This window comes from Prinia subflava, chromosome 1 (genome assembly GCF_021018805.1).
Source record: "Prinia subflava isolate CZ2003 ecotype Zambia chromosome 1, Cam_Psub_1.2, whole genome shotgun sequence".
Lineage (NCBI taxonomy): Eukaryota > Metazoa > Chordata > Aves > Passeriformes > Cisticolidae > Prinia > Prinia subflava.
In genome coordinates this window covers 18,419,247-18,442,257 of record NC_086247.1, presented here as the reverse complement: position 1 = coordinate 18,442,257, position 23,011 = coordinate 18,419,247, and the positions used below count along the sequence as shown (strand labels likewise).

General features: G+C 37.0%; 1 protein-coding gene across 4 annotated transcripts in view; it reads right to left on the bottom strand.

The window, feature by feature from the left end:
* Positions 1-11,000: 11,000 nt before the first annotated feature.
* Positions 11,001-23,011, bottom strand: part of ANGPT1 (angiopoietin 1) — a 168,491-nt gene continuing 156,480 nt past the window's right edge. For all 4 annotated transcript variants that reach the window (XM_063389306.1, XM_063389264.1, XM_063389192.1 and 1 more), the window contains 2 exons: positions 22,016-22,146; positions 11,001-14,783 (listed from right to left, as the gene is read on the bottom strand). In XM_063389306.1, the coding sequence (XP_063245376.1) occupies positions 14,623-14,783; positions 22,016-22,146 (292 nt within the window). In that variant the 3' untranslated portion in view covers positions 11,001-14,622. The remainder of the gene's footprint in view (positions 14,784-22,015; positions 22,147-23,011) is intronic.

Here is a 23,011-nt window from a genome sequence, read left to right as displayed (position 1 = left end):
TGGAAAAATCGACAGCCTGAGAACAGCCACATGTTCTCAGGAAGTGGAGATCATGCCTCAGCTGGTTGGAATTCCTGGAGGATATTATTACTACAGAGGTGCGGGTTGGTTTGCTAAAGTAGCAAACAAAAAACACAGAATTTGCACTGTGGTTGTTCAGGTATTTTGATCATGTAAACATCCTAGAACTTAAAACTGGTGAAGATTAATGGGCTCAAGGACAAGTGAAACTGATTAATGAAATTCAAGTTGTTTCTTAAATTCCTTTGGATTAATGTTTTTAAACCATTGTTAGACTTAAACTTTGCATTTAGAATATCTCAGATATTGTAGGATAAGACACAATGAAAAAAATGCTCCCGAATGCTCCCATTTCTGCAGTATTAAGACTGAGAGAAATGCAAAAGAAGCAGGAATCAAAGGAAACTTGGAAAAATTTTAGAGTTTCTCTTAACTGTATTCTGCCACCTGGGAGACCCAGCAGAGCCCTGTGTGTTTCTACTCAGCTACAGAAATGGAACTTTAATTTGGTTTGGTTAGTTTCTGGACATGGACAATGCTTAGTACAGGCTTAGCAATTCTTTGCAAAGCTTTTGTGTAAGTATATTTAAGGTTAGAATTAAGAAAAATAGTTTGTTTTTTGTTTAGTGCACCAAATTACACCAGATCTACCAGGATCAACTGATTTCTTTTTGACTGCCAGTGGTGAAATAATCAGGAAAGATTATAAGATGAGCACACAGAGAGAAGCCATCTTCAGACAATACTGATGTTACTGTTCCAAGAAGAATTACATCAGGAACTGTAAACTTTGCAGCTTGGATGACTGCTGAGATTTCGTGATCCCCATAAAATTCCCAGATTGCATGGATTAGACAGAAGAGTCAGTTAACAAAAGGAGCAGATGTCAAATGAAAACGTTCCAATAGATTCAAGGAAAGAGTTTTAATGATCAAATCAGATCAAGGGTAAATTATTTTGAGTTACATGGGATTACAATAAGTCAAAGTAATAGCTAAATTCTCAAAATAAATATATCCCAAGTTATTCAATAAAGTTCAAGAGCCCTGTAAGTATTAAAAATACCAGAGATTGTTACTGTCAGAGTGACAAATATATGTAATGGGGTCTGTACACTTTAACAATTTGAGGTTTGAAATTAAAAAAAATAAAAAAGGACATCTAAAAATAGTGGTTGCATCTTCAGTATTTTTTAAATTTCTGCAATGAAACCTCTACTCATAAGATAAAATTAAGTCTGCTGTTCTCACCTAAATAAAATGGGGCAGCACATCACAAAATCTCCCTTGTCTTTATATAAAAAATGAATTTGAAATTAGTGTTATAGCATAAAATAAAAGCGAAGATTTAAAAAGAAGAAGATGATTTTTTTCTTCTTCTCTAACTGTTGTTAAGACATTACCACAAAAATTAATCCTAGCTCTGTCTCACAGACTTCTGAGCTTCTGTGAATAAAGTGTCTCCCACATATCTCTGTCTAGTGAGTACAAGTCCTACCAGCAGAGACAGGAGAGACACAAGCAGCATTTTTGCTCCCTCACGGTGCAGACTGGGTTTGGAGTGTGCCAGCAGGGCTGAATGGGAGCAGCACTGTCCCCAGGGCGTTTCTGGGGGTAGCAGGTGAAGCCTGCAGCTGCTGTGGAAGGTGTCACACCCAGCACCAGCCTCAGTCTTGGGGATTGTGAAACCGCAATGATGCTCGCTCCCGCTGAGGAAGACACAAAATCAACGGGTACATTCATATGTTCAATAGCTGTTTTTTAAGTTTTAGCATTCACATTGTCTCTGCTAATCATTCTTATTTCCATTTGAGTCATTGAAATGTTCACAGATTTTTGATTTAACACTAGACTTGTTTTTTTTGGCTTTGAATATGCTGAAATATCTAAGCTTGTTAGAAGTAGATGTTAGTCCAGATGGAACTGAAACCAGATTTCTGAGGCAAGGAGTCTAAAGTAACAAATAATTGACACATTTCATTACTTCTACAGCAGTCTAAAATATTGGACAAATCACTAATACAAATTAACAGTTTGGATAGCTTTTGAAATAAAGGCAGGTCATGAATTCTTTGTAGTCACACATGATATCTAAACACTCAAGTAACAGCACTTTGCTTAAAACTGCAGATGTCATTTTTGGATTAAATTTTATATTAGGGTTTTTTTTGATGAACAAAATTTGGATTATTTCTTTTGATATATGAATTTGCCTGTGTTACAGTCTGACATCTATTGCTGTGGGGTGGGAATCTACAGAAAACTTGGCTTCATTCATACTGCTCTAATGGCTTAATTGTTATTTAGGGCAGAAAATGTCAATGTTGACAGATCAAAGCCTTCTCGAAACTAAAATGAATTCCTTGGATACTCCAGAGGTTTGTATCCACATTGGATCATATTATCTACAAGTCTTGCAATAATCATTTTATGCCTGTCTATAAACACAGAGCAGATGCAGGTTACCCCTTCTCTTAATGTCTTTATGTAACCAGCATGGGGAGAGGCTGGCTGAGCTGAGCAGTCCATTTACACAACTCTGGATGCCCAGCAGAACTCACTGCTCTCCATTCACCCACCCAAGGCTGACCTTATGTTTGACCAAAACTGGTAAAAAATTCAGTGAACTATCTAGACCACACAGAATGCCACAGCTCTGTTTTGTGGAATGGACGTCTTTTTTTTCACTGAATGAAGGGGCAGATTTTTGTGAGGCTATTGTGAAACTTGTGCTTTCCTAACTATGAAAAACTTCATTCCCATGTGGGCTGCTTGATTGAAGGTGAGTTTGGGATCAAGCCAGAGGCAAAGGAATAAAAGGAGACATATGGAAAGAAGGAATTCTTGCACCACCCGGAAGTGGAAAAGAATTGCGGCTACTTCTTATAATTTGCCATGTCATTTTGAGAGTTCCAGGGTGATGAGTAGGAAGCTGACTGCCAGTTTATGGCTTACATGAATTTCGATAGTTTTCAAGTCCTGTGTTATCTTTGGAGGTGCTTGAGACAAAGAGTGTTTGTCCTTTGGATGTTACTGGAAACATACATAATCAAAAAATGCTCCATTTTCCCATTAAATTCTGTACAAGACATTTGGTCACACTTGAAGTAAGGGATACTTCCTATTTTCAACTTATCACTTCTTTCCTTATGCAATTGTTTCTAGAAAAGCTGGAATAATTATGCTTGTATTACTGAGGAATTAATTAGGAAAATGCTTTCAAACATTTAGTCCTGCTTTTACACTACCTAAAATAGAGAGGGATGGGGCAGGAATTTCAAATTTTCCCACAATTTCCTTTTCAGAAAACCAATAATTGTTTCTTATTTGTTGATTTCCTTAGGGAAATTTGGGGGTGGAAAGGGAAAAGTCTATTAAAAAAGTAGAATTTTTCCACGATAGTACCAAAATATGAGATCTTTCATTGGAAAACCACACACTTCATTCTGAGGTTTTCAGTGGAGCCACAAATATTTCTGAGGAGAAATTCCCCTTCCCAGAATCTTTCATTTTAATAGCAAACCTTCTGTGAAAAAACACATTTTGTAGAAATAGATCAGCATAATTTTGATATTTGGTTGTAGTGGAAAGGTTTTTGGGTTAAAGTTTTCTTAAAACTGCTCAGTCAATGACACCCTGTCAATTGTTCCATTTGTCCAGTCAATGTTCCCCTTTTAAGACTTGGAAATCTTACCAAAAAATCTAGAATAAGTGTCATATACATCAAGCCTTTATAGGTTAATATACTTCATTATATCATAGAAATATATAATAATTAATCTCTGTGAAGTATGAAAATATAAATTTCAACAAAAGAAGTATTTTGGAGAAAGATTCTCAGTGTAAGTCATTAACATTTCAGGTGTTAACATCTACCAAAATGAACAAAAATAAGGCTACCATAGCAAGGAATAAAGGAGATGAAGGAATATTTTCCAAAACTTCATACAAAGCTCCATGTGAACACAAAGAATAGTCATGGATTGTGTAGCCATGCTATTCTTTCCACAGAAATTACTTGCACTACTAGTTACTAGAGATGGAAAAAAATAACACAGAAGTTTCAACTGCAGGATATTAATCAATTTCTATTTTATGTCCTAGTTTATGTATATACGCTGAGTATTGCCAAACCAATAAACTATCAGTTCATAGAAGTTTAATTTCTGTGTTTTTCTATAAATAATATGCTGTGTACGATAAAATAAGAAAATGCAGCCTTACAAAATGATTGAAGTTCTGCTGATATGAGTTCTGACACTCAAGAATTAAAGAAAGCTAAATGCTTTTACTCATGTTTTGCAGTTTGATAGGAAATAATTTTAGAGGAGTCACAACTGAAAAAATAAAGTTATTCAGCTAAGGCAAGAAGCAGTTAAGAAATGATTTAAGTTAGAAATATTATACACTGTCCTGAGAGTCTGTATATTCTGTCACATGTATTTTCTGTACACAGAGAAATGCACAGGAAATATTTTTGCATGTAGGAGACTGCAGCCTGAATATGGGATTACTTAATGTAGGCCACCCACAACAGCACTGCCTTGAAGAAACTCTTCTACCAGCAATGATTCAGTTAACCTTTGATTAAACACAGGAATTTAAACTATGGAAAGGTCTGAAACCTGACACAGTCCTCTGACACCTCCATGTCTGTCATTAAAGATAATCCTGCGTTACATACTGATTTTTGAAAATAGAATTAAACTACTTTGGTTTTCACTCTTAACCCTTCCATATTGCAAATGTAACCCTGCTGTGTTAAGAGATTTCCTGAATTACTGCTTCTCCTTTCAAGTCTCTGTGTTTATGAGGGAGCTTTAGAGGGAGCACAGAGGCCAGTGAACACAAACTGGGCAGCTCCATCACCAGCAAACAAAGTGACTGCCAAGGCTGTAGCAATCAGTGGGCCACAAAACTGACCAGGACTTCAGAGTCTGATCATGCCCCATTCTTCCTTCACTTTTTCACACCTCAGTGAGACAGTCACACCAAGACAAAGACAAACAACATGTTTGTTATTTTTTTAATCTTTTCTTTGACTTAGAATCACCAGTGCTATATCACTGTTTCTAACTTTGTCTCATGCTCCATCTTTTCTCTGTTATTTGTAGTTGAGTGATGGAAGCTCTGTGATGATCTGAAAGGCCTGCACTCTCAGACATAGTTTTACACCTTTTTAATTGCTACGTTTTCTCCTCTTCCTCAAGTCTGTTTATCTAAGTTACTAGAGAATATCTCAGTGAGGATCTTCCAATATTTCCTCAGCCTTCTTGTTTTTTCCTTTGTTCAACATTAAACACAGGCAAGAAGTGATAGGTTCTCATTTTTCAGCTTTTGTGTCTCACCTGGATATACAAAGCAAAATAAAGTATAAAATAAAATTAAGATGGATCACAACTCAGCAGAAAATTTCCACTGGAAAATAATGTATGGTGTTCCAAAGTTGATAGGCTGTGAAATATGAGAAAGTCTTTGGATTTACACTGTTTTTGAGAAATTGCCCATCAGTTTTTTGGATAGGTCATGTACTGCAGCCAGTATGGAATAAGCAAGATCCTGGCTGATAGCAGCCCAGGCACTGACTGTTCTGCAAAGACAGCTCTTACACCCTTAATCACCAGCAATGCTGCTGGTGAAAGGACAGCACCCAACAGAGGGCCTGATCTTGGAATTATGGCAATAGTCCAATGTGAGCAAAGCAAAATGTGGCTGACAACAGAAAACTTCTCTTGAAGTAAAGCAAGAATCCTGGCACAGGAGACAGTACCATCCTCAGCCATCTTCAAGCCACCCAGATGCCCCTGGATGCTGAAGTGTCTGTCAGTCTTTCCAAGTCACTGACAAACAGTTACATGACTTGTAGAGAGAGAATGTTTAATTTTTTCTTTTTTCCCTGGAAGAAGCTTTTCAATCTGCCTTGTCAGTCTGTAGCCTCTTGCCAGTGCACATAGGAGGTTCCTAGAGCCCAGTCACTCACAGCAAGCTGAAAAAAGGAAAGAGGCTTTGTATTGTTTTCTTTTAGCCCCATGATGCACGGGCATGAAGCCTGAAAAGGACAACTCTGTTCTTGAAAAGCCTTTGAGTTGCACCCAGTTAACTGTCCCAGTAGTGCAGCTGTATTTTACACATATCTAGCTAAATTTCTGATTCCTCTTCATAGGTGTCATATGAAGGACAGTAAAAAGGTTTCAAAATTAATAATTCAACAGGGCTGCTGAAAGGTTCTGTATGAATGGGGTCATTTTAGAAACATGCCTATATTAGTATTTAAAAGCATCTCACTTTCTGAAGGAAGAAAAAGATGGAAAAAGAAGGACAACCTGGGGAAACTTCAGTGCAACAAAGGAAAGAAAACAAGAGTAGAAAAGACTCCCTCAGGGATGTGGCCTTTATGGAAGAAGGTAGGTGAAATCTTACCCTTGTCAGTGAAGCTCATTTTACAATACCAAAGAGGGCATTTCATTTTGGCAGGGTCCTGTTGGCTGCTTATTAGAGCTGCAACTGTGCAGTCGTTGTTTCTGATAACTATGTGCACAGCACTATCTGGAGACAAATACTTTGGGATGCTCAGAGTAACCTGGTATTTCCTGGAGGAATACCAAGCTTATCTCTTCCATGACACTAATCTCATAATTCACTCACTGAGCAATAAAGATTTCTCTTACAAATTAGATCTGTTTGATAATCCGTTCAGTGTTTTGACATGCTTGGTATGTTGCTACTCATGTTCTTTCCTGGACAGCAGTTTAATATGGTGATTTGTCATGCCAGCAGGAGGCTCAGACTGGTGCATGGACAAATGAAATTTCTCCATGTTCCCACTGATGATGCAGAAACCTCATGGACTGCAAAATCTCTGTTTTCCCCGCCTTGCTATTTTTTGCAAATCCTTGTTGAGTGTTGTTTCTCAAAAAGTGAATATAGGAAGAAATAATGCCAACTAGCATTCCCTGACTTCATTTTGTGAAGAAAGAATGTTTGATTCTGATTTGATTTAGTTCTATTAACATTATGTTCCAGGTTAAAGGCCACAAATTCAGGATCCATTTTCATAGGTTCTGAACCTGTGCCAGAGTTCTGGGAGGTAAAAGTATCAAGAGACACAGTGGTAAAATCTGAAGAAAAGGTATGGCTAGGAGGCAGTTCTCTCCCCATTGAAGTAGTTTGGCTGTCCATGCAATGCACAAGTGTTAGTGCTTTGAAAAGTACATTGACTTTATTTTTGAGCTTCCCTTTTGTTTAGTAGGAGTAGGACTGTTTGTCATGAGGACACTCATTTTCTCTTATTTACTAGGTGTGACATGTTCTGAAAGTGCTGTTTCCTGGATGTGCTCCTCATAGGGTAGTCAACTGGAAAATATGCCATTTAAGAAATCTGTGGCATTAAGTACAAATATAGGTTCCACAACTGGATAGCACTGAGGTTTGTTATGAGTCAACAAACTGATTTGTTAGAACCATCTGCAAAACATTTTAGAGTCTAACTCGTAAGTGGAAATGTCTGCCTAGAAGCACGTGAAATAATGATGCTGATTTGGGACCCTTCAGGCTGTGTAATAGTGATAACTCTGAGAAGGGTTTTTTTTTTGTCAGCATGGAATCTGCTCTCTGAGCTCCTTCATGGCTAGAGCTTCATCTGACCCAAACAAGATGGCAGGAAGGATATTGGTCTCAATTCCGTGGGCCTCCAAACTTCCAGGTCATCTGCAGAGCAGATGAGAACTGAACCATAGGCCCAGGGCCCAGCTGCTGTGAAAAATGGCCTTTCAGCCATTAAGCCACCATTCAAAATGCTGCTTTTCTAAGGAAACCTATTCCATAATCTTACATTTCTTAACAGTCAAGGTCCTGAGATGGAGATTTCTCTGCCTGTGTAGCACAGTGCCAGCTTCTCCATGCTGGCACCCCAGGCACCATCAAACCTGCCTGTGGAGCTGGAGCACCTCTGGGGCAGCCAAGGAATGATTGTTTGTCCATCATGCTCGTGTCCAGTGGGTAACCAAATTGCTTGTGGTTTTCTTTCATCTGCATCCATTTTTGTTTGTTCAGAGATGCTAAGCTGGCTGCCTTTGAAACTCAAAGTAGACAAGAGTGCATAAACAAATGGGTTTCTCCAGCTTTCTAAATATTGATTTACTTCTGGTTTCTGTAAGAAATGGCATGAAATCCTGCTAATATCTAATGTTATCTGTGGCCTTGTGACCTGTGAATCCTAACCTCAGTGCAATTCTGGTTCGAGCACTAGAAAGTGAAAGGTCAGCGAAATGAGATAGCTTATGTATGGCAACAGGATCAGCAGTTTGGGCTGCTCTGAAGGTATTCATTTGGACCATCCCATGCCAAATATCACTCAGGTGCACTTCAGGGGAAAAAAGGAATTTTTGAACTCTTGAAAAGACAAAGTATCTTTTGCATTGCTGAATATGACTCCAGAGTAAATAAAGGCACTGAAAGGAGCTGATTAGCTAGGGAGTTGAAAATATAAAATTACAAGTATATGTTTTCAGTTCCCAATTAATTAGTCCTCATTAATCAAAAACTCTGTTGAAATGTGATTCTTGAAGCATGATATAAAACCTATGGGAGGGCAATTAAAACATTCAGGATAAGTCATTGTGCATAAATTGGTTAAATTTAGATTTAAAAAAAAAATTGGATTTTTTCCTTTACAACTGCTGAGAATTGGTCTTGAAGAATATTTTAATGTGTTTTTTTTCAAATATAGTTCAGTTTCCATTTTGAACTATGGCTTTCTGGTTATTACTTCTTCCTCAGGCCTCGTGATGGGTGTGCTCTGTGTGCATAACTCTGGTCTAGTGAAAATGTAGTAAGTGCAACATGCATTTTTGGAATGGTTTTATGTTATTCCCCTTTCTCCATCACCCGTGGTTTTTTGAGCAACTTTTTAATCTGTACATATTGTTATTTTCTTTAGGGAGGGTCTACACTGCTATAAAACCAGTGTATTTTTAATCTACTTGGAATAAACTGAAATCAGTGGGGGTTCAGTACTTTTAAAGCTGAAAACATGTGCCTAAATATAGACTATATTTTGATATCTGTGCTGGACATCTTGGCCATTTTTATTCACCCCTTCAGTTTCCTTTTCTTAGCTCTCTCGTTGCATGCTTAGTTGATTCTGGTGATGCTTAGTTGATTCTTTCCATCTTTGGAAAAGCTGCTTTTCCAACCACAGGTGGCAGCAGACAGCAGAAGCTTCAGGAATAAGGACTTCTCTGCATCTGAGTGAGCTGAGATGACAGGATCGTTTGCCTTGTTCCACAATGAATATTCTTTATCAGTTTCTCCACACTACCACTACATCCAGTGGCTACTTAAACCATATATTTCATATATTTATATCTATATGCACTGAAAATACAAATGTTTTTGATTTTTTACTCTCTGAGTACTTACATGACTAAATCTTAACATGAACAGGTTAGTCACCCTATAAATCTTTGATTTCCAACATTTTATATATACTTGCACTAAATGTATTTTAGATTATATCAAACTGAGGCAGTTTTTCTGATCTTTTCTCTGGGCTTTGGGGTAGCTCACACAGTCGGAAAGGAGATTCAGGAGATGCTGGTGTCAAAGGAATCTGCACAAGTCACTCAATCAAAAAGAGTCTGTGAGAGAGTTGTTGGTTCCTGTCTAAAACTCTGTTCATAAACCCATATTCACAGTCACAGATATAAATTTTCTTTCTCTGTGTTTTACATTGTTGTGGGTAAAACTGCTCTTGCTTAGAAACTTATTTTTGCCAAAGTTCAGTGTATTTATTACTGTCTTTTCCCAAAGCCTTTTACATTCTTAGTTTTCTTATTCTATAGTACACAGTTTTCTAATTCAACTCTTTCTTACTCATATTAGTGTATCAGGATTCTCCATTTTTTCTTTACCTTGCTGGAGATTTTTTTCCCCTCCATTTCCTACTGTGGCAGAGAAGCTGCCTGTGAGTTACTCTTCTGGAGTCCCTTTCAGGGCTGACCTGGCAAAGCATCCACTTCTATTTAAGTTGAAAAAAGGACCTCTGTGTGCCTTATTTTTCACTTCACAACCTGGCAGAGCAAATGACAGGTGTCAAGACATGTTCCTTACCCGTGGTTTGGTGGGGAGTGACTCTGCTCTCCCCACATGCATCTGCAGATCTGTTAAATGTGGTTCTTGCCTCCTGTGACTGCTTCCAGGCAGCAGATGGCAAACACTGCCAGCAGTTTAAAAGGAGTCATAGGGGCATTATTAAAGTGGGAGAAAGGGGAGAAGGGTAAGAAGAGCAAGAAAATTTCTGGTTACACTTCATGGCTCAAGATTCTTTCTATCAAAACACGAGAATGGTGCTTAGGCCCTGATGTACTTTAATATATCTTTTGGGGGTCATATTTACAGTATATATCCATTCTTTAATGTTCTTTAGTTGAACTCACTGGCTCAGAAAACTGCACTGGGCATTAGAAATTTTATCTAGTGGAAGAACAAAGTCTCTGATTTCACAAGATTTTGGATGATCATAGGTTCTATTTCACCATCAGTACTTAAAAATCACCCAGCAGAATGCAATATTTTCCAAAGGAACTTTTTTCATTTTTACAGGACTTGCTACACAGCTAATTTGACATAACCATAAGCAGCATGTCTTTTCAAAAATCAATATTAGATTTGTCCCAATGCAAAGATTTTAAAAACATATATACAAGCAAACCACTCAGAGCATAAAAAAAAAGGAAATAATATCTATAGATTTCTACTCTATGAGCAAGGATCAGGCAAGAGAGGGTTTGGACACTCCTAGAAGGCAAGGGAGTTCCTACAATGTGTGATAGTCATGGCACACTAAATATGAAGCTGCTGTGTCTCACAGGTAATCCCTTCCTTTCAACTCCTTTCTATCTGTCTGTCCTTTCTCTGTCTTCATTACAGTCCCATATCCCTGTCTTTCTCCTTCCGGCTCTTGCTGCCTGACATTGACTCTTTTAAATTTTTAATTTTTTTTTTTTTTTTTTTTTACCTGAGAGTACAGCCCCTTTAGTTAAAGTTTAGGCGAGATCATTTGAATTGTCTGCAGTGCTTTCTCAGGATGCATGGATTTGCGTGTGCTGGGTCTGTGTGCACACCCCAGCTGGGTCAGACAGCAGCAGCAGCAGCTGTACTCAGGGTTACTGCCTCTCTCCTCAGGCTGTCCAGCTCATGTAAAAGCTGCTAGGTAGGAATGCTTTTTGGCACAACTGCAGCACAGTCTGGTTGTAAATTACGCTTGATCCTACCTAGAGAATTAAGCTCTTGTTGTGATTGCTATTTCAGTTTTGTTCTTCCCAGAGGAGAAGGGAAACCGTGCCAATCCCAAACGAGATTATTTGAGGCATGGTCAGAGCTGTGGTTTGAGCTTCAAGTCTGCAGAGAAGAAAGTTGTTTTTATAGCTGGAAGGATTTTTTAAAGAATTTTGTCTTGGGACACAGTTGTACAAATGACTATAAATGAGGATGATTTACCTACTTAATAGGTCAGTACTGGATGCTAAGGCACTTAGCAAAGTATATATTTAAATGACATCTCCAGCCTCAAAAGATATTAAAAGTTAAGGATCAATATGCTGTGGAAAACACATTTATTGCTTTGTAAAATTTTTGTGTATTCTTGTTTTATAAATCAGGAAGAAATTATACGTGAAGGGTAAATAGCAAAGTTACTATTACCACTGACCAATAACTTCTTTTATTATCTGTCAGGGCAAGTAGAATTTTAATATAAATCAACTCCAAACCCAGTGTGTTTAGGAATTGCAAGTCTTCAATTCATGCAGTACATTGATTCAACTTAAGGAGCAAAATGTGGTTTTATGTATGAAGTTCCTTGTACCTTTAGTGTTGGTTTGAAAAGCTGTGTTTCCCCAAAGGAATATAACAAGTCAATTAAGAAAAAAATCCTGAGAAAATGAGGAAAAATTGACTACAAAGAAATGTTAAAGCTGATCACTGTAGTGTTTAAAGGCATAGAAATAGAGCAGAAGGAATTTCTGAATTCCAGCGATTTGTCACTGACACACAATTTGACTGAGCAGATGATAGAGCACATCATAAGACATGGAAAACATCACACTTCAATTTGTATCTTTACCTGTTGAATTAAAGAAATCTTGAATTTGAAAGATTGATAGAGAGTTCTATGATTTGAACCAGAAATAAGAAATAGAGTCCCATCCCATGATTTTAATCAAGGAAATTAATTAAAAAATACTGAAGTATGTATATGAAAGGTTAGAAATAGTAATTACTGGATAAACTTGAATTAGTTCCTCCTTCCTATACTCTAAGCTTATTACTATTTCTTACATGGAGAGATAGGGACTTTTGAAATGTTATCAGCCTGTCACAGAAAGCTATACATACAGCAAAGCAAATTACAGACTGCAAAATTTTAAAACATTTTATTATAAAGGACAGGAAACCAAATCCACATTTTTTTCAAACCCAGATAAATAAACAGTAAATATCATGCTTTTAATTTTAAATGTGTTTTGCCTCTTGCAATAGGATCTGCAAAACCAGCATTCTTAACTTGGAGACCTGCAAAACTCTACCTTTTGAGAATATGGTGGAACACAGACTGCATATTTTGCACATTAATGAAGACCATTAAAAAAAAAAAAAACCTGCTGAAAACTGGGACAAAATATGTCTGTGAAGAAAGTGCTGCATAAAGAGTAGTTGGGTAACTTATTCAGCAGAAAACTTCAAATTAACACTTAGTCAAGATTATTTCAAATATATATATAAATATATACAACTACACACACACAAAAAATCTTCCCACTGAAAATGTAGCAAACATCAAATTATAACAAAACAGAGAACAGTGGTACTATAGCCTTTTGATCCTTAGGAAGAGGTGTTTAAAAATATCCAAGTCATTTTTCTTTATTCCATAGAAATAAACTGCTAAATGAAAAAAAAAATAAAAGGTAAGGGGAAAAAAAGTTAAAGTTATTACCCTTTAGAAAAAATCAGATCATCGTTATACCTCATCTCAGGAACAGTTCAAAAAATGGAACAAAGCAACAAGGAGATGAACAAACTTCTGACTACCTGCAGACTCTGTGTGCCATGTTGGTCCCAATTTAATTGAGGAGAGTATTACTTTTGATTTTGGTGGGAGCAGGGTAAACTTTTTCATTTTATTTCTAGCAGAAATAGAATGATTGAAAATTACTTTCCCTAATGGACTTTATTCTTATGACTTCATCAAAAGGGCTGTAAATGGAAAGAGTTGTCTCTATACCCTCATAGGCCACCCGTTAGTTTATTGCTTGTTATTAGAAGACTTTTATCTTTTCCAACAGTCCCACACTTCAGCATTTTAACAGAATGAAACTACTTGTTAGCAACCTGTAAGCAGTCATCTAAAGTTAATATTTATACCTATTTGAGGCTTTTCACCCTTTATGTGGGTTCAGGGTTGCCTATACAAAATAAGTGACTGTTGCAGGAAATATAAACATGATATTTACAAGTTCACAATTTTTTATTTTATGTACAATTCTGATGAGCATTTTTAATAGTTGTAGCCTAAGCACTGTGTAGAACTGGCATGCTTCTGATATTCACAAAAATGTAATAAAAAAGTGAAATAATTAAGGATAAATTGCGCACATGCAAGGATACTGTAAAATTAATCCATTGCTTTAAGCTATGCATTTATGTAATTTTTGAATATCTTAACAGTTTGCCTTCTTGTGTTTTTTTGATGGAAAAATTCCATGCAAAATCCCGTATTTTCTCTTGGATAATATTTCACATTCTTTAAACCTTCCATTAATTATTCTACATGACATTCAGACTGCCTTTAATGAAAGAAAAGAAAAACCTAAAAACACAGCTACTTTTGTTATCACACTATAAATCCTAGCTCAGGGATTATGCCAATTACCTGATTTACCTCTACAGAGCAACTGAGGAATTTATGCTTATTACCCTTATCATTATTCATATGTTTGACTCAGTTTATTAGAAATCCATCCTTAAAGTATTTAATGAAAAATAATATTTGTACAAATAATTTGACTCTGGGATTAACATAAATCCATCCACTATTCAAATTCAGTTCATTTAAGAAAAACAGTATTTGGAGTGGTCACCTTGGATGCTTTAAGACAAGTTTTAATAAAAGTGTCTTGTAATCCTTTTTCATGGGTAAAATGTTGGCATTTCAGTGCTGCATAACTCTACTCATTAGAGCATGGTTAATAGGCTTCAGTTCTTCAAATTCTGATCCTGTTGTTGAAATAGGAAAAATAATAAAAAAAAGACATCCACTGCCAAGCACCAAGTTTGGGCAGAATAGCCAAGTCCAGTTCTTTGGAAAATCATTTCAGCCACCTTCTTCTAAACCAAGCAGTAATGAAAACCACTGCAGTGATCAAAATATGGGGTGAGTGTTGGGAAGTGTTTGCAGGTTGTGGAGTGATGGCGAAGCGGCTTTGCATCATCCCTGTGTGTTGCTTTCAAGGAGCCCTTCACCTTTACCTTCAGACTGTGACAGTGTTGCTGCTGAGGGCAGTGCCAGCCTGGCTTCTGTGGGATCCACTCTGGAATTCCTTTAGAAGTCCAAAGGCCGGATCATCATGGTGGTGGAGCGCAGGGAGTAGCTGGGGCCTTTGAAGTAATGCCATTTGATGCCATTCAGCTTCCCGTGGTTTTGTCCGGCTGTGTAGAACATCCCGTTGAGATTGGAGGGGCCACAGGCATCAAACCACCACCCTGAAACCATTAAGACAAAAATCTTAAACTGCACATGCACTAAATACTTTATTTTGTTGTGTCAGGTTTAGCTGATTAGTAAATTCTGGTAAATATCTCATAAATAGTGCCTGTGTGGTATTTTCATTTTTTGCTTTTTTTCTCTTTTGTGCTATTCTATAGTCAGCAGTGCTGGAGAACAAACATGCATTTACAGAACTGCAAAAGTTATTATGTCCCAACCCATTCTAGTTTTATGTGCAGTATGAGAAGTAAAGGCAAGAACATGAAAGACAAATGAACTGGTTTTCGTATTTAGACAGTATTGTATTTTTCATTTAAATCTCAGAAAAAGACCATAATTCAAAAGTACTTTGCATAATTTCACTTGTTATTTTGATTATAGGCATTATTTTATTTTATTTACCATCCCTTTTCTGTTGCTTTAACTGTGATTGTTCAGCTGCTCAGTTACTTTTGTTTTGAAAATAGTTGTTTTTATTTGTAATTGTGGTGCTGCATTGCCCTTTGTTGCTTTAAGATGAAATTAATCACTGAACTCTCTTGTTTATCTCTCCAAGATCTTTTCTTTTTAAGGCAAATTTTAGATTGGCATGGGAGCTAGAGTTTTAAGAAAAATTCCAAATAACATGAAACTTGGCAACACCAAGACTGCAGAACGCAAACTGACAAAGATAAACTAGGTGACATGCTGACTGTACTGAAAGGAGTGGCAGTTTTGCTGGATACCTTGATGGGAATAGAATTTTCTCTCCAACACCTTGCAGAGTATCTATGTATGGTAAAAGAAAGATGCTTAGTTCAGACTGAGAAAGGCAGAATGAATTCCCAGACTGCAAAAAGCAAATACCCCCACTGTCAAAAATATATAGACTTCTATAGCTAGGAGCTCTATTTGTCAGAAAGATTTCTGATGGGGCTTTTTTTCATAACGAGACCCATAATTTTATAAAACTTTAGCACAGTTTCTGTGCATCTTTCCATGGAATATGGTTGTACTGAACAATTGTGTCATGAGGAAAATAAGATCAAAAATATCAGGTAGTGAATTTTGCTTTTGCTAGTTACGTACTACTTAATTTTAAAAAAAGTTACTTCAGCCTGCACATCACAGCATTGCAATCTTCCCTGTAAAGCATTTTCTAATAGTATTGCTAGTGGTAAACTGATCATCCAGTGAGTGCATACTGAATTATGCAGGTGTCACTGTGGACTAGAATGCTGAATTTTAAATTGTCGGTGTTTTCTTCCACTCTGATTAGAGCTTACTCTGCCCTTTGTATTCAAATCCAGATAATTTATGCTTCTAGTCTTGTAATTCCTAAGATTTTGGAAAGTACTTAGTGGTTTGGGGTTTTTTTAAGAAGTAACACTTCATAATGAAATCTTGAGGGTTGAATTTATGCCAGATAAATTCTGACAATTTTCTCTTTTGGTACAGCTGACCTCCCTTTGATTTCAATGTTATGCCTAGGGGGGCAATAATCAAAGAAAGGGAAAGCTGTACAGCTGATGTTTTACTGTAACCAGAGTATAATCTTGCAGAAATCTAAGATGAAGTTAAACACAGAAATCCTAATCCTCCTTTTTCAAAACTGGGACTCAGAAGCAGCTAGGTTCTGTTTATGGTGTTGGGATGAAGACATGGCAAGCTGACCTAGTTACCATTTCATCTTAAAGGAACAGGAATAGATGCATAAATGGTCTTTAGAGGTGGTTTCTTCAAGCTATTGTGATAACAAAGTCACTAATTACTTATTTGAACTGAGGGACAATTCAATTTTTTAAGTTAACCCAACTGTAATATTTTGTATAGTACAAACAGCACTACCATCTCTGTTCGTAAAAAAAATCCCTAGGTCATAAAATATATTTTCCAGACAAAATATAAATTAAATAATGCACAGATAAATTGTTTGAAAGTTCAGCTATACAAATAGAAACGAATCCTCAATGTAGATGGCTGTTCTTCTGGAACAGTTAAAGTAGGTTCATAGATTGTGTATGGTTGTGCTTTGGTCTATGATTCATGTTGCTATAACCAATGGGAAGTTGTTAAATATCTTGTCATCTCTTTTCATTAATAAATATATTTTTTATGTTTAAGCTACCTATCCCAGATAGTTGACTCCAAACTATACTATATCTATACTGCACTATATCTTTGACTGAATATGAATGTATATTGAAATAATTTCCAGAAATTCTTGAAAAAAAAAAGAAAACAAAAAAATATCCTAATAAAGAGACATTGCTCAAATTAGTAACAATAATTAAAAGAAAAAAAACCCCACAACCATCTTTTATAATGTTTATCTGAAGAGTCAAATATAATTATTGCATGATAGAATCTTTTTTTGTCAAAAGCAATATTAAAAAGGGGCTTTTGTATGCCAAAGCTAACAGTTTTGCTTTTTTGGCTTGGATAAATCGCAATTAAGCATGTATGCATGTCAAATTCTTTTTCAGTGACCTAATGCTCATCAATCCATGAGTGCACTCTAAGGCTGGTGTCCACTAGGAATGGTAATGTTCACTCAGGTTTGATGGGAGCTTCTTATTTGACTTTTACATTCTAAAATAATAGGTGTTTAAACACTGCACAAAGGGCAGACCCCTTCCTCAAATGCCTCTGGAAAGGAATGGTGTCTATTCTTTCTAGTGGTGGAGGATATGACAGGATGAAATACATTTGAATTATCATAGAATTAGTTAGTCAACATGCAAAGCTTTCTTATATTAAGTGTAGACAAACTTAGTAACAGATTTTAACATGAGAATGAACATCAATAGAAGTCTTGAAGATGAATAAAAAGACAGAAACAAATAGATAGAGAATAATCTGTATTGGAAAGGGACTAAACGACCTCTGGAAGCAATTTTTATGTTCTTTTATTCCTTAGAGTATTGGATTGACCAGACTACCACATGACAATCTGAAGATTAAATTAGAATTTAGCTGTCAGGATATAAGATGAAAAGGCATTATCTTTTCATATCAACTGGATAATGCAATCCCTTTCATAGGGACCTTTTTATGAGGTAAAAATAACATGAAACTTGCAGACTGCTGACTATGTTCTAATATATCAAAAGTTAGTCACTTCCTGAAGGTCTCCTAACACTGTATTACAGTTGTCCATATTTAACCCTGATAAACATACCAATGCAGAAATGTTTTTGTTAAAAGTGCTGCATAGTCATATGTCTAATTAAATATTTTGAATATTTCAAGCAAAAAACCAAATAAGATTCTTACCATTTGATTATATTTTTTCATAAAAATATTTGGCAAAATAAATGGTACATTATTAGTGGTGCTTTCTGTGTAACTTCTTTATGAAAGCAGGAATATACATAAAAATTAAAAACCGGTGCTTTTTTATGTAATTAAGTGTATATCCAGAGGGTCAGGTTGGATAATCTTAAGGGTGCTGCCATTGTTTCCTTTAAATATTTTGTTTCAAGGAGAAGATAAGAAAAACCGTGGCTTTTCTGATTGGAGTGTATGGGCAGATTTCTATTTTCAGCCAAGAACTTCTCTCCAAGTCATGACACGAATCCTCCATTCCCTTTTTGCCACAGATTCATAAAACTCACCACTTGGAGAAAAAAGCAGCGAAACAACAGGCCATGAATGCAACACGGTTTTGGAGTCACTGAGCAGACTCTGACTTAATAGATGAGAAATTATTGAGGCTCAATAAATATGTGTTTAATAAATATATATTTCTCTGACCCAGGAAGTCCCTGAGATTCAAAAGATACTGAGAAAATACTCAAGGGAGGTATAATTTGTTTGCATTTTTCTTATGCCTGTACTGACTGTGGTCAGAGACAGGAGACTCCAGCTGGATGGAGTTTCCTCTGCTTCCAGGAAAATAAAACAAACAAACAATTTATTTCAGTCATCTATGCTGCTTCAAACCTGGCAATCTAGAAAGTCTCCTGTCTTTGTCAAATTATTTTAGGGATCAGAAGTTTAGCAATATTCTCACTTCTCACTTGAAGCAAGGTAAATGCAGTTGTAAACACCTCAGACTGCAGCCAATGCCAAAGAAAATCACCTTAAAACTCTTTCTTGGTGAGCCAAGATACCATAAGTCACTTTCCAGTGACTGAAAGCAATTTCACAATTTGGGGCTCAGCTGACAGGTGGTATCTGGCAGAAACGATGGGAGTTCGGCCCAGGAATCCAATCCAGAGATGTTAAATGCTAAGGGCTGAATTGGAAATCCAAGCATTTGAACTTCTACTCATGGGCTCATTCTGGCGACTGTTTTTTGCATTTTTAGTGCTGTTTCTTGCAAAAAAGCTGTGTACATAACTCATCGGGGTACTCTTCAGACTAAGGCTTGAAATTATGGGGAGTTATATATACATATAACACCCTTTTGGTTTTGGTTTACTGGCCTGAGATACTGAAACAATGAAGAAATTATTCCAATGAATATGATTTGTCTCCCTTTAAAGTAAAACAAGCATGCTTAGTTTAAATTTTCCAAGTCACAAAAAAAGCAGCTAAAACATTTAAATATGACAACAGTTTAGAGGGGTTAAGAATCCAGCTCGTGCACTGAATTTTGAAGGCATTGCCTAAAATCCATGTAAAGATAGAGCTAAGCAGCATAGCATGGCTCTTGAAAAGACAAGAAAGACACACACACAACACACTGTTGGTGCTTCTGTATTATTCTCCAGTATTTAACTTCTCATTCTAGGGAAGAGGGATGAGATATAGGAGGAGGGAGAATAATAGTTATGATATAGACCAAATAAAACTGACAACTAGCAAGATCACAGAGAGAAATGCACGTTTTCCTTACATTTTTATTTTCAGCCTTGATTATAACCATATCACAGCCTTGAGCTTTGGCTTATCTCAGCCTTTATTCCTGACATAAATATATTCAGTTCACCTCATAGAGATAACAGACTCACCCAAATTGTCAAGATAGCTAGAACTGCTAGACTGCCTGCAGATTTCATACCATTCATCATTAAAGAGCTCTCTGTGATGTTGCCAATACTAACAGTCTGATATCTTTTTGGAAAAAAATTTAAAAAAGGTTTTCCAAAACCCGTTATCATTGCTACTTTTCTAAATTAGTCTTTGTCTGGTACCAAACTGAAATATACTACCTAAAAAGACATTTTGGTCTTTAATTTAATTCTGATATATCTCAAGGAATGAGAAAATTGTTTCAAGGAGAAGAGCATAGCAGAGTGTTTGAGGAGAATTCCAGCATGGTTAAAGTCTTTCTTGAGGAACTACAAGTTTCAGTGCTGCACAACCTGTCTCCAAAGGAGCAGTACTCTGAGTCTAGTCCAAAAGAGTTGACTCATCTATCTCCAAAGGCTAATTGCACCTCCTTTTACCATGTGGTGATTTGCTAAACTTGTGGTTTCCTGAACCTTTGGTAATTCTCCCCCTTCCTCCTTATGAATTCCATTTGGTACCAGTAAATTCCAATATGTGGTCATACTGTTGATTTACAGGAATGCTGCAGCAATATATGTGAACCTAGTGGAATGGTTGTTCAACAGGGGACTGACCTTAACGGGGTGTTGACCTGTCAGAGAACTCAGAGCAGGAAAATAAACAAAGCCCTCAGCTCCCAGAATGAGGTGCCTGGGAGTAGAGGTGTTTCCAGGCAGCTCAGACACATGAATGAGTCTGCACTTCAGCACAGAGAAAATTCACACTCAGGAGCTTCTCAATAGCCTCTGGCCTGTCCTGGAAGTAACATCACTTTAATTTAGCATGTTCTCTGAAGGGAAAGGTCAACAGCTTTAATTAAACAACTGACTTCCTATCCACTATCTCTCTCCAGATCTATCTGGTTAGCTACTATTTTTTATAGAAATGAAAAGGTAGTGTCTGATCACCTGTCCACTGGATGAAGTTTCCCATGATAACATCTAATATGATATCCCTAGGGGAAGTTAGGGGAGCTTGAAAAATTGTCTCCTTAAAGACTTTCCCAAATGGGTGACTTCCAACTGGCAAAAGAGAATGAGGAGTTGGGTTGTGCATATAAATTGGTTTGTGATATAAATTCTTAGTGATGGGAAACCATCTTCAGTTAGCAGATAATTGGCTTAGAGGCTCACATGTGCCTGGATGTAATATGAGCTGAGTTCAGAGTGCCAGTAACCACAAATAATACAGGTTTAACAGTCTGATGCAAAATACTGAAAAATTTACATGCTATAGGATTTTTCCAGGAAAGTTAGAAATCACTGAGAGTCTCCAAACAAGATCAGATGTGAAGATAAGAAAGGGCTTTTCTTGGTCAAACAGTCAGAGAACCACAGAATCCCAATTGAAGCTTTCTGCTGTAATGTGGTATTCTAGAGATAAAAATTAGCTTGCCCATATAGGGACTAGGAATAAGTATCATTTGTCAGAGAAAATTCTCACTCTTTGGGGCATTAGGAGTCTGAATGGAGAGACAATCTCAGATATTCATTCTCTGTGCTGAAGGGAATACCTGTCACACACACTATCCTTGCTGGCAGTCAGATTCACTTGGGACTTTAAACTGTCCCAGTGTAACTTGTCTGTGCTCTTTCCCACCCCAGCTCTTCTTTCTTTCCTTCTGCAGTTTGACTCAGTTTACAAAGGATGCCAGCTTAAACCTTCCTGATTTGAAGAGGTGGTTACAGGTCTAATCTTTCACAGGTGAGTGAATTAGTCATTTATTGTCTTTATGCGTTATGCTCACCTAACAGAGAAAGTTTAACCATTTTAAAGATCTTAATAACAGAATCACATCTCTATGTGAAATAGATAATGTTTGCAAGTCTGGACTTTGTTTCTAAACTTTACCATCTAATATCAAATACCCGGCCATTTCTCTCTTCTTTTGCTTGTTGATTTTCCAGCTTCTCACAAACTTCTTCCCACCTTTTTAATCTTGAATAATTTTCTTTTTTTATTTTGCCTTTCTTGCCTAAAGAATTACACTACCTTATGCTTCCCTCTTTGACATTTTTGCAACAGCTTCAGTGCAGAAATATACTGACTGCATCTCTTTCCTTTCTCTGCTGATAGGAATTTAAAGGTATTGGCATTATGACAACATACATTTAGAAAAAAGTAGCAATAAAAATAATAAAAGTATTCACACAGGACTTGTACATCCATGATATAACTTCATGCAATGTTGTTTCAGGAAAACGCTGTAGATTCCTGTGAATGTACCATATTTTCAGTCAGTTGGACTCACCTCCAGTCAACATGAGAGCACATTTACACATGCAGTTGTCGTTGTCAGCATCTTTTGTACTGAATTCAGCACCATGCAAGATCAGGCTGCTCTGTTTTCCAGCAGTTCCACTGTGGCCTTTTAAATAAAGCCTGGAACAACAAGAGAAATCAATCAGGGTCACCAAAACAGAAAAAAAAAAAAAAAAAAAAAGAAAAGAAAAAAAAAGAAAAAAAGATATTCAGATATTTTCCACATCAGGTTGGCATTGTATGAAGTGCACCCAGAAAATTTGTGAATCTCTCATGTTTTGGCTCAATCTCTCTCTTGTTTCAGGTGTGAAAAGGGGACATTTAGGGTTTTTCAGTGTATCTGCAGTAGCACATAGTCCTTCCTCCAGAGTCGAAGTGAGCTCAAGGAATTGGAACTGGAAATACAACAAAGTAGAGAGAGTGAGAGAGTGGGAAGAGATGCCCAGATACCTGGAATACATTGACAGAATAACTGAGGGCTCTACTAGCTGCTTTCTTTACTATTTCTTTACTGTGGCACAGAAACAGCAACCCCAGTTAACAGGAGTCAGGTTATTAATGCCTGGGCTTGGAAGAGGATTTTAGCAGCCTTAGAACTTTTAATTCCACCATTTAGAGCACAAGCCAACAACGTAGTTCTGCCAAAGCTGTCTCTGAGTGACGAATGGGGAATAACTTAGAGTTCAAGCCACAAAAGTCTTCAGAATTTGCAATGACAAGCATCTCTTTTTAAAAGGGATCTTTCAACTAGTTGAAACCACAACCATGAGCTAGGAGCCAGAGCTCAGCTGCCAGCAGCCAAATGTGCCAGGAATGTGGAATGGAGAGGAGAGGAGAGGAGAGGAGAGGAGAGGAGAGGAGAGGAGAGGAGAGGAGAGGAGAGGAGAGGAGAGGAGAGGAGAGGAGAGGAGAGGAGAGGAGAGGAGAGGAGAGGAGAGGAGAGGAGAGGAGAGGAGAGGAGAGGAGAGGAGAGGAGAGGAGAGGA